The sequence below is a fragment of the Gambusia affinis genome, linkage group LG12 (assembly GCF_019740435.1).
Source record: "Gambusia affinis linkage group LG12, SWU_Gaff_1.0, whole genome shotgun sequence".
NCBI lineage: Eukaryota > Metazoa > Chordata > Actinopteri > Cyprinodontiformes > Poeciliidae > Gambusia > Gambusia affinis.
In genome coordinates, this window is record NC_057879.1 from 12,765,705 (window position 1) to 12,778,860 (window position 13,156).

At 37.2% G+C, this 13,156-nt stretch overlaps 1 protein-coding gene across 2 annotated transcripts in view; it reads right to left on the reverse strand.

Moving 5' to 3' along the window:
- Window positions 1-542: 542 nt before the first annotated feature.
- Window positions 543-13,156, reverse strand: part of LOC122841089 (ephrin type-B receptor 1) — a 171,970-nt gene continuing 159,356 nt past the window's right edge. For both annotated transcript variants that reach the window (XM_044134091.1, XM_044134089.1), the window contains exons 13-16: window positions 11,802-11,951; window positions 6,612-6,805; window positions 4,596-4,751; window positions 543-3,296 (exon numbers count right to left, since the gene is read on the reverse strand). In XM_044134091.1, coding sequence (XP_043990026.1) covers window positions 3,188-3,296; window positions 4,596-4,751; window positions 6,612-6,805; window positions 11,802-11,951 — 609 coding nt within the window. In that variant the 3' untranslated portion in view covers window positions 543-3,187. The remainder of the gene's footprint in view (window positions 3,297-4,595; window positions 4,752-6,611; window positions 6,806-11,801; window positions 11,952-13,156) is intronic.

The window sequence follows — 13,156 nt, forward strand, 5'->3', positions numbered from 1 at the left end:
ATCCCAGACAGTGCCGTGGACAGCTTGGTTAAACCAAGGATAAACGAGCTGGAGCCCCGCCAGAAAACCAGAGCCACCTGGAAGTGAGTGCAAAACAGAAAGAGGAGAATACTGACTATAATTGTGGAAAGATTGATTGTAGTTAATTTGCTAAATAGAATAAATGGCCTTTTGTTATTACACACCCCAGATAACCCAGTGCCAGGGACAAGACAAAAGTTGGTAACACATATTAGTAGTGTACACAAATTATTGACAACCTCTATTACAGTACATATTTGTTGCAAATTACACATTAGTCATTATTAATGTGGGAGTATTATATAGTCTCCAGGCAGCTTGGGTCATTTTATGGAACTCATTTTATGGTGACATAATTTCTAAGAAACTATGTTACCTGCAGTTGTTGCAAAAATACTGTGTGTGTCTCTCTCTCTCTCTCTCTATATATATATATATATATATATATATATATATATATATATATATATATATATATATATATATATATATATATATATATAAACATATATATATATATATATATATATATATATGAAACATTACTTAATTGACTTCATAATGTGATACCTTGAAATTTACTTCTGTCTCTTTAAGAAGCTCCTGCTTTCCAACATTCTGCCTTCAGCACATGACCCTAACAACGCTTGTCCGTTATGTTATTTACAAACTTTGTTAGAAGCATTGAACTGAGAGGTAATCTGTATGGTAATTTGTTCCAACAGGTGTTTGCTAATTGCTGCTGCTGCTAGTCTGGAGGAGCTGTGTGGGGAAGTGGCGGTGGGGGAGGGGGGTGATTTGAGAGACATAGGCTCAGCTGAGGATTACAGCTGGATAGAGGAGCTTTTCAGGGGTGCTTATGCATTACAAATGGCTGCCAAAGGAGGTTGAAGAATTCCTCAAAAACGCATGAAAGAATCAAAGCAAAACTCTGGGTATTTTTAGATAAGATAATAACAACTATAGGTGTCAATAGTGATCATACTACAACAAGCTCTTCATGAGGCAGAATATGTTCCCATTCTGAAGGCTCTACTTAAAAATGATTCATTACCTGTTTGATATGAACTGATGAAGTTGGCTTACCTATTCACTTTGCAATACCAATTGAGACATAATGTTGATTTACATTAAGCAACATAATTTGCTTAATAATGACTAATAGGTAATTATTTTGGCAATAACATGCATGATAATGGTAGCAAGTTATGGGGAAATTTCTGTCCTCCAATATTAAGATTTATTAAGATTTTTTGCTGGGTGCTGCTGTTAGACTAAAAAAGGACATTACTGTTTCCCCTAAACTACATTAAAGATGAGGAGGAATTTCATAGGCAGTTTTCAGTCCATCCTCGGAGAGTGATGTAGCCAAATCTTTATGATTGTGTGAAACTCTCTTCAACACCACAGCATTTGCTTTCATCTCTCCCGTCCATATGGCGAACCCCTACAGTGAGGGTGAATAGAATGGCTCAGTAACTTAAATACATCAGCATCTATGAGGTCATGTTTTATAGTGAGCATCAAGCTCTTGAGGGCTATTTAAGACTGTGTGTTCATTGAAATGGCACTGGGTTCCTGTTGGCAAACCCCCGCCCAGATGTTCATTTTTACTGTGAAAGGAAGTGATGGTGATTTACCCTGATTTCCAATGCCTTGATTAGCTGCTCTCTCATGCATTTCAAATTCATAGAAAGTCTCACCCTGCTAACATATTTACAGCACATGTTAGAATTTACCTCAAAATAAATCTATCTGGACAGAATAATTTAATGCAAATGCATATTTATGTCTTGTTTTCTTAGCAGCTGTTTACCATGAGTTTGGGTCAGCCAAGCCACAACAATTAATTTTGCATTTCCTCCTGTTGACCAATCCCAACACAAGCAATATATAAAAATGCAAATGGAACATAAAACATATCTGTACATGTAAGTGCTCACCAGCAAGAGACGGCATGTATACACCCACATTTAACATGATCTCCAGTAAAATACTTTTTCCCCAATATTTTAACTCCTACAACAATTTTCATACAGCTCTACAATAACAGTTCTTTACCAATAATCAATTTACAAGTTCCTCAGTTAAGATTCAGTCAGAAAAGTTATCAGGGTGCTCCTGAAACATGAAGATGTTGAACCAATAGTCCGTTGTTCAGCAGTGATAAGGAAACCAGGGATTTACAGGAAACTGCACATTGCATGTGTCTATCACAATCTAGTCAACATGTCTTTGCCAAAAATGCAAGCAGAGAGTTCTGTACATACATATTCATATGTAACACCTTCAATATGAAGGTTTATTATGAAAGATATAATCATATTTAGCAAGAGATAAACATATTTATATTCTCTTGGTGGAGATAGTTAAAAAGTCCTATGGGCAAAGCCTTCCAACTGGATTTCCACAGGTAGTGTTTAAGTTAAGAGACAAGTGGGCGGCGTCTTGCTATAGTGACAACACATAAAACAGATGGTAAAAGACAAAAATATAACAAAGCTCTGAATTTGTTCATTTATAATACAGTATTAAATTTTTTTAAACAAGCAAAAAAAAAAAAAATGCAAAAGTTGAATTGCTCCACTGTACATCCCTGTATACCTCTCCGACTAGTTAGTTCTCCCTTTAGTTGCGTCTTTGTCTGTATCCTATGTCCCACCAGTTAAAGCCGCCTTCATCTCATATACTGACAACGGCATGGATAAAAAATCACAGGTCACAGGTTTCTAAATGTCTCACACTTGTGTCTACATTTTAAATGTGTTTTAGTCCAGATAATATAGAAGCACAATATCAACTGTTTACCACAACGGCTGAATTCGTAAGTTGTTCCCTGTGCTGATGTCTGATTGTAGTAGTCATTTTGGTTTACAATGACACCAATATAGTTGGAAACAACAAAATTGGTCTTTGTCTTTCTTTGTGATAAATGGAGAAAAAAGTGCCAGGTATGGACCTTGAAAGCATGTGGTGGATAGCGTGAGATGTGACAACCCTTTTCTATGTGGTTGCGCAAACCCTGGTCTCCTGTTGCCATGGTAGGGGTTTAGATTAGGACGATAGTCTCGACTCTGGCGCGTTCCGATGGATCGGGGGTCATTCGGGGGCTGCTGTTGTTGGACCTCCGAATGCTGCCCGTTCCATGGCACAGCGCCCCCTGTAGTCATGCCATCGTTGTAGGTGACTGGCTCATCTGCACCCTCATAGACTGGACATTACTGAGGATTTTCTTCTGATGGCCTGCCAAGGTCACTCCTATTCTAAGTAAGTCCCTAGAGAGAAACAAACAAAGAGAAAAAAACCCTGAAAACCAACAGCTTCTTTATGTGTATATTCGTATATGAAAGAATTTCAATTACTCTGAAGGTAGAATAGATAATTCTAACTAGTGTTTAATTTAAGAAACAAGTGGGCAGCATCTTGCTACAGTGGCAACAACGTCCCCTGTAGTCATGGAATTGTTGTGGGTGACTGGCTCATCTGCACCCTCAATTCATGAGGCATTGTGGCCACAATGCCTCATGAATGGTTTAATACCCCTCATTTGCATTCTCATATTACACCCATATGCCTCAATTCAATTATTCAGACTATATTTGATAGACAGTGCAGTGATAGTAAAGTGGAAGGAAATACTTTCCTTCTATGTGGCATGTATATGTATCAGACCCCATTTACTCTGATACTTATGAATGAAATCCAGTACCACAAGTTGCCTTTCGAAGTTGCAAAATTCATTAACTATTCACTAATTTATCATCCTTGGATTTCCCATTTCATTTGTGGTGGCAGCAAATTGCTGTATGGACAGTGAAGCTGAGCAATCTTGAAAGAAAACTGGCGGTGAATATTTGAAGTTTCTAGCAGTTCAACCACCACAAGCCAGAGCTACAATGGAGTGGATCAAATTAAAGCATGTTCATGAATGTCCCTAAGACATGGCCAAAATCCAATTGGAAAACTGTAGAAATATGAAAACAATGTTGTTCAGAGATGTTCTTCAATCAAGCTGGCAGAGACTCAGCTATTTTGAAGAGGGATATCCCATTTCAGATTTTTTATTTGCAAAAACATGTTACCATTTTTCTTGCATGCCACACTTGTGTCTTACTATGTATTAATTTATGGAATTTTATGTCTGTCATTTAAAATTCCAACAAAATACACTAGACTTTCTGGTTGCAGAATGACAGACTGGAGAAAGGGGTCAGCCAGGGACCTCAAATCCAGGCCCCCTGGGGCTGATGTCCTCCAGGCTTTAGATGCGACTCTTCTTCACCACACCTCCGTTAAATAATCAGGTCATTAGCAGTACTCTGGAGAACGTGACAACACTCAGGAGGTGATTCCGCTTTGTGACTGAGGTGTGTTGAACCAGGGACGCATGTAAAAGTTACAGGCCTGCATTTGAGGATCTCTGGTCTGAGCAATGTGATTACTTTAGCAAAAAACATTTAGGAACAATTGACAATAACCACACCGATGAACAATCCAAGAGGTGGTAAATAAATTTCCTGTCGACAGTCATACGGTTTTGAAATACTTAATTTTACACAAGCTAGTGAACTCACTCTGAGGTCATCTGAGCCACAAGCTGCAGGGAGGTAAAGCCTGAGTTGAGGAAGTTGTCTCTGTACTGGCTCATCTTGATGGCAGCAAGCCAGTCCTCTACCGAACTGAAGGTGTTGAAGTCAGGTATGGATCTGTCCAACAATGGCTGAGAAGGCCTGGAGGAGACGAGGAGGAGCAGGTGAGATGAGAGGGAGAAAAGAACTTTCATGCAATATTAAGTGAGCAGTGTTTTAAGAAAACAAGAGCAACTGTGAGGTTCTTATTTGTGTAGGTGTGTATGAAAAGACACAATATCTATCTATGTTTGAAAGAGAACAAAAATGAAAAATAAAAATGTTAGGTAACTTGGCACCCATCATCTGAGCAGTACTGTTTATACAAGAATGCTCATTATGGCTGTGGGAAGTTGTCCCAACACCTTAAAGACCTAAGAGTAAGAACATGCCCTGCTGCAAAACCTCAGTCTGACACATAGCTGGGATTACACCTAGGGCAACATGGCAGCCAGCCAAATCCCAATGCCAAACCAAATACCTTTAAGTTTCTGACTGACCCTCAGTAGCTCAGTCAACCCAGAGATTCACAGAATCTGTGTAGAAAGTGAAGGGAAAAAAACTATATCCAGTCACTGTTGTACATGGATCAAACAACCTGATATAATCTGATCAAGTAAATATTTATAAAAATGTAAGTCAAAGTGTTCAATTACTAATATAATCTTACAGAATTTCAAGCCACTTTAAATAAACTAAGTACTCAGCAAAATTATCAAAAGAAAGAGCATTTTTGGACAAAAATGAAAGTAGTTCAAATCCTATTTTTTTTCTAGACTTTTACCTCATCTGGTCTATCCCCACAGAGAAAATAAAAATAAGAATAAATTTATGATTATAGCATGTAATCTTAATGAAATAGTAGAAAGACTTTTAAATTTATCCCAGCAAAGTGGCATGTACACTTTTTCACTGGCATCTACAGCAAAGACGTACCATTTATTGGCACTGAACTGTTTCATGATAATAAGCCTCAGTTTGCTGGCAAGTTTGACATTAGAACTAGAATTGTAACTAACTAGTTGAAGATGCCACATAAACATTTTCACTGATAATCACAGTTAATAAGGGTTAAGAAGCTCAGGTTGCTTATAATGCTGAACTTTAGCATTAGTGTTGCTGCTAAGCTTGCTAAAATGCAAAATTTAGTTCTTGCTCCAATATAGAACATAATGATAGTTAAGAACTATCCTAAGACAGAAGTCTTAGGATAGATTTTAACTTGTCTTATGATATTCCTTAGCTTTCACTGAGTTGATACATTAGCTCACAGTACACCCATTTAAAAATAAACATCCACCCTTCCATTCTCTGCTGCACCAATGCACATGATGGCATGGTTAAGAATAAAAGTTATTTTCTTCTGCAAAGTCTTATCCAAATGATGAGGTCAGACATTTTACGAAGATATAGTAGCCAATTAGAAATTTTATCCATTTATTAAATATATTTTTCAAACTAATAAGCAGTTCTAAAATAATTTTATAAATATCTGATATTTAGTGGTCTATAAAATGTATTTTTATAGTGTATATATTGTACCAAATGCAAAATACAGAAATCAGGAAAAAAGTATATTCTTTTAATAATAAATTAATACAACTTTTTTCTGAAAGCAAAATGTATTCCGAATATCTCCTTTTTGTTTATAAGTTGTTTCTACACATTTTCATAATGTGTTTGCCTTATTATTGAATGACTATGACTAAAGTGAAACTCCCTGAAAGTTTGAGGATTCAATGGGCGGAAAGAAAAGCAGCAAGGGAAAAGTTCAAGTTTGATGCAATCAACAGTAATAAGACCATTATTATTTTATGAGGTGATAAAAATAAACACAAATAGTAAGCTAGCTTGTGCAGGTTGTGTGTGGGAACTTGGTCCACATAAACAGATGAAAAGCATTTTTAATATCAAGTTAAGGGTGTTTTTGTGTGTTTCTGTCTAGTGAAGTGCTATACTCACACAGCAGGGATGTTGGCTACAGCTTTTAGGCTGGTGGGATTGCGGATCATTTTGTCGAGGGTGCTGACAATATCTGCAAAGCGAGGTCGTACGTTGCGATCTTTCTGCCAGCAGTCCAGCATCAGTTGGTGCAAGGCGCTGGGGCAGTCCATGGGTGGTGGCAAACGATAATCCTGCTCAATAGCATTGATTACCTAAGAGATAATAAGAACACTTTGAGTGATGTGACAGTTTTAGTTGGAGCTGCAAACCTGCTGTTAACATTTGGATAATTCTGAACGTTTGAAACAAAGGTCTGGAGAGCTGTTATTAGTAGTCACTGTCTTATTTAGTCTCTCTTGTGGAGAATTCTGGCTTTATTTGTTTTAAACGAAAGCTGTCTAATACAGACTAAAACCTTTAAATCCACACATCTGAATACTTAGATTATGTGAAACTTTCTTCTGATAACTTGCATTTTGTGTCTGCACAGATGATGATTTATTTATTTATTTTTATTTTTTTTTTTCCATCTGTTAGGTGAACAATAACACAAACTTAAATATTTTTTATTTTTGTAAATGTATCTGAATAATTATGGCACTCTCTTCGATGCCTCAAATTGGCCCTGCCAGCACCCCTCTGCTGCTATAATATAGGCCAACTGCTGTTCGTTGCTCAAGTGACAGTTTGCATTCAGGCTAATGTGCCCTTCCTCCTGACACTAGCCAATCATGTCAGCCCTGGAGGACAAAGTGGGGAAGCAGAGTGGAAGTGAAACAATAGTGGTGTCACTGCAGGAGTCAGTGAGAGAATGGAAGATTTGAAATAATTAACTCTTTAGAAAACATGCACTTGACACCTGCCTTTTAAAGACTTCACAGGTATGATGGCCTTTTACTTGTAAGAGACTTAGACAAGTCAAAATTAGTGAAGTGTTTAGGTGAACTAAATTACTGCATGTATTTACAACTAAAGTGTAGTGAATACAGTATACAATGCAGGTTTAGTATAGATACCACACATAAGCTACTTTATTAGGCACAACTGTTACTTTGCCTGTTTACATAAAGAGTCTGACAATCATAGGGCAGCCATTCCGGGGATTTAGACATGGTGAAAACAGCTTACTAAATTTCAAATTCAGCATCAGAATGGTAAAGAAAATTGATTTAGGGAACTTTCCATGTATAAATTGTTGAAAAGATCCAGAGCATGCCAATTGTGTAGACAACTGTTTTGGAAGTATCAGGGGTAAAAATAATAATAATAATAATAATAATAGGCAGACTGGATCATGATGAGAGAAAGAGTAGTGGAAACACACACTTGTTACAACCAAGGTCTGTGGAATACCATCTCTGCAAATTCAGAAGGTTGGACATTAAATTAAAAAGGGCTTCAGTTACATAGGATAATACTGAGTTTCACATGTTAGCTAAGAACAATATACATAGGATTGTGAAAAATAAACAAAAACAAATAGGACAAATATTGCTTGTTCTGAAGTCTTGATTTTAGACACTGAATTGTTAGGGTCAGAAATGTGAGAAAACAATATGAAAATGTGAATTTACTCTACCTTGTATCAGTAGTTCAAGGAGGTGGGTGTAATGGTGTGACTATCTTTCTATTTATCATTGTTTGAATGCCACAGCCTACTTTAGTATCATTGCAGACAATGTTTATTTCTAAGTAGACATAAAATCAATCTCTGTGTGATCACAGTTACTTGATCTCAATACAAAAGAGACCTTTACAATGAGTTAAAATTGTAGATTCACATCACATATTTGCAGCTAAGGAAATGGGTGATGCTTTTTTAAAAAAAATCTATTTGAATCAAAATATGCAGAATTACATGCAGGAATGTTTTGAACATTGTGCTAAATCTAGGCCATAAGAAATTAAAGCCATTCTGAAAGTAAAGGTCGGTTCAACCAGGTACTAACAAGGTGTGATTAATAACATGTCTGGTGTGAATATATCTATAAAAATCTCTTAATAACAAAAGTGTCTTTAGATTGGCATTTCAGAACAAAACTTCACAAAAAGCCCAAAAAACCCTTTTACAGACTAGTAACAGTATACGTACATTATGTGCTCTTTTTTTATCTAAAATGCTTGGCTGCAAATTACACTTCAAGTGTAAAACCCAGGGTAAAATACTCTTCTCTGTAAGAAAGTTTCTGTAGTTTAAAGACTCAGTTTTGAAGCGGAGTGTAGCTCAATAAAATCTACTTAAATGTCACACATGAAGAAGACAGGAAAAATACAAGATGGGAGCATATAATAGGGAACTTGAAGGCTATATTGAGGAAGATGGATTTAAAAGAAAAAAAAAGGAAACCAGCAGCTTTTACTTTTGTGTGGGTGTGTAAGAGGATGCGAGAAGGCGTGTGTTTGTAAGTGCCTGAATATGTGCGTGCTCGGAGGAGGCGGACATGCTGAGTGGCATCAGTCCCACCAGGCAGTGCTTGCTGCTGGCCCACTGAGGCAACATCTGCTTGGTTGGACTGTCCCGGTGGAGTGAGGTCCACAGAGGCCTGATGGTTGGCTCGTCTTCTCACTAAGGGAAGCTTAGGGAGAAAGACCTCATAGTATGGGACCACTTCCAGTGGTTGTGTGTGTTTGTGTTGGTGCCTGTGAGTATGGATCTTATCCAAGCGGACACGGGGAACAAAGCAGAGCTCTCAGCAATCATTCATTGCTCTCAAAAGCTGGCCAGGAAGGAAAGGGATAGTGTGAGGCTTTGCCTATAATAAGTCTGCTTTCAAAGTCAGAGTCAAGGACATCTTCAGCGATAGTGTGGATGAAAAAGGTGATTTATTACAGCTTCCTTTTTCACACAAGATATCCTTAATTGTGTTTGGGTTGGTCTTTACATACACACATGCATACAGGTCACATAATTTTATAGGATGGAGTGATTTTTCTGAGACTTATTTAAGTTAAATATTTGAAAGGGTATTATCCCTTTCAATAATTTTCCAAAAGTTGAACTTCCCGAGAAGCTACCAACTCTTAAATGGCATATGGTGTAAATTTAACGCAATTTCTTCCATACTGTCAGAAAGTTGCAGCTTTTCTGTTTACAGAAACAGAGTGTACACATGCATTTCCCTGCCAAAAAAAATCCATCCCTGCAGCCCAGCATCGGAGCTTTGTTTGGAAGGGAAAAAACAGCTTTGTATAAAATGAAACAGTGGTGCTACAAAGACTTATTCTCCCCCACAGAAGGCAGCCTCTGAACTGTCTACAATGGTTTGCTTGTGTTGCAGGCCTTTTTCCCCTCCTTTACTTGTGTACATCACAAAAGATACTTTTGCCTAATGCCTGCCCAGTAGCTTGTTTGGAGCAACTCTAACATGAAAAAACAGGTGGCTTGTGCCCTTTTTCTTTCAGCAATTAAAGGAAACTTTGAGCTTCCTGAGAAGCAAAAAAGTCAAAAATGAAAAGTAGACACTAGATGACAAAATAATAAGCCCACATTTCAAAAAGGGTAATGTTTTGAACATAACATTATGTTATACACTAGTGTATAACATTATGTTTTTATTTCTAGTAATCTCTTGAAATGATTATATTAATCACTAAATGCTTTCCCGCAGATTTGATCACATAAAATATGTAACTGGCCTTTTTATAAAAATGAATTGTTGCTTATATCTGTCAAGCAAATGCAGAGTGGCAAACCATCAAGGTCTTCAATCTATTTAAGTAAGTCCCTAAGTTGACCACTAAACAGAAAGTGTGAAATGATTTAATGTCACAAATATTCTAAGATATGAAAAGATCAGGGAGATGCATATCTTCTGATATAATGGTGTAAAATAAGCTGGATTTTGCAGTCTTTTGGTATCTTGGATATTCTGCTTCATTATCTGTATACATTCACCTTTACAATTACTGAAAGTGTAAATTCTGATAATAGCTTTGATTAACCACTTATATTTTCATTCATTCTCAGTCTGTTTCCTTCATTCTTTTAACATTTTTCAGCTGACCTATTGACAGTTTTTGTAGGAGACAGAGCTAGAAACAGACACAGGGACACTGAAATCAGATGGAAAAATGGTTCTGTTGCTGGAAGAGATTTCAACTAACTGGCTACAGAACATTTTATGGGTGTGACCAAGGGACAGCTGTTTTCAATCACCATAAGTACGCAGGCTCTATACCTGCTCAATGTCAAATCCTTTGATTGAGTGAAACATTTAGTCCTGGCCTCTAAATTTGCTGACAGTATTTGAAATAGGTTGTGGTTTTTTCTAATCTTCTATTCTCCATCTTCAGTCCCAGTTGCACCAGCTCTGCTGCTACAAAGCTTAATCTAAATAAATCTACAAAACAATTATCATCTTGTAGTCTTGACATCCTTTAAACCAGAAACCTTGCCATTGGCTTTGAGTCTGCTTTGGGTTCCTTTTATCTAAGTGAATGACACATACATGCTGGAAGCTTTTCTCAGTTTTGCTCAGTATAAAATTTATGACATTTGACTTAGTCTCTTGTTGTAATATCTGACTGATATGTGTGTGTGCCATTTGGTCTTTTTGGGTGTAGTTGTCTTATGAGCTGTCAGCTTAGAAAAGTCATTTCACTGGTAATGTGGTTCTGCTTGATCACATATTTGCTGAAAACCAAGGAGATTCCTTAGCAAAATTAAGTATATTAACACCTGAACCACTTAGACTTTCATATCAAGGTCTTCTAATTATACCATGATCTAGATTGTCTTCTGCAGAGCATTAGGATGATAATGCTGACCATCTTAAATCCCTCCTGTAGGCCTATCTATTCCCTAAATGTATTTTTTTACTTAGCTGTATTATGTTTTATGGTTTCTTTGCAAATGTACATATTTTGTATGCATTATGCAGTACTTTTATTGTGGCTTCATGGTGCATTTTGTCTCTAGCATTTTCCATCCTATTCTTTAAAAAGTGCTGTACAAATAAAACTTTACTCACTTGATATAGAGTTAGAGTCTGCAGTTTTGAATCCAACAACCTGTTTTATGAGTGTGTCTCATTTAGTGGTTTCCTTGAGAGAAAAATGATTGTGGGGGATTTGATGGTATTGTTTTTTTTTTTTTTTTTTGAATGAATAAAGCTCTATTATTAGAGCCACAGTTCACCGCTGTGTTTTTGAGAGAAAATCATGATTTCACAAAAAACCCCCAAAAGAAACATATTTTAAATCACTTACATCCTGGTTGGACATGTCCCAGTAAGGCCTCTCTCCGTATGACATCACCTCCCACATGACGATACCATAACTCCACACATCACTGGCTGAGGTGAACTTTCTGTAAGCAATGGCCTCTGGAGCTGTCCACCTTACTGGGATCTTTCCACCCTAAGAAATAGAAAGACAGAATTAACACGTTAGAGATATTTTAACGTTTTGATAAGGTTGATTTCTTTTCCGCTTGGGTTAAACTACAGCGAGCAATTTTATCCTGAATACCACAAGACTTGAGTTTACTCTCCTTTCTTTCTTCATCCACCCTGTGTATTCATTCACCTAAAGCCAAAACATTCATAAGATTCTGCTTCCGTCCCAGGAGTGACTGCACAGTCATCGACCGACATTACATTTACTACTGTCTTGTCTGAAGAAAGGGAGATAGATCTGGGCTTCTGTTCCTTCATTGAGCGTTACTGGCTGTAATTGGGCTACCAGGGCCTAAGGCATGCCACGTGCCCTCTTGAATGAAATTGACAGCCGCTTGCTTTAAATTCCATGCACACACCAAAGCAGTCTCAGCTGGTAACATATTCACAGACGGAGATGTTTGTGCGTGAACGCCCACATGTCTAACTAGGCAGACAGACATGTACATGCCTGACCATGCTCCCTTCATTCACATCTGAGTAGAGCTCGCCAGTAGCTTAATAATGCCAATTAACTGAACCTGAGCATTTGGAGATAAGTCCCTGTTGGAAACAAACCCAAGAGAAACAGGCACAGACCACCCCCAGTGAGGAGAATAACACACAGATAAAGTTTCTTTGGGATCTTTCCAAATTGCATGCTTATGTCCAACAGTTTCCTTTTTTGGTAATACATCTATTTGTATTATGATCATGTTCTGCAGGTCAGTGTTATGTTGTACTACTGAAGTGGAGAATTTGAATACATGACTGAACACACAGAAATGTGATAATACAAAGGCTGCTAGGAGGAATTTAGGCGGGATTTTTCCACAGCATAACAGGATAAATGTTCAATTTAAGAGCAGTGGTCTATATTTTCATTGCACACATCATACTGCTATCACTCTAAAAATCTTGGATGATCACATCTTTCTATGCTCAAATTTAATGTCCCTTCAAAAAAAATTTTCTGTATTGAATCCTGGAGCTCTATTTTCATAGTTTAACTTCCTCTATCAGGTTAAAATCCATGCTCTTATGTATACTGTCTGCTCACACATTCTTCAGTTTTGGGGCGAGAGACAGTTCTTAGCTGGTTTTCTATAATAAATTCTTTGATTTTCCTCCACCAAAGAGTCTAGTTGAAACCACATCATTATAAATGTTTCTTTGATAACTTCAATT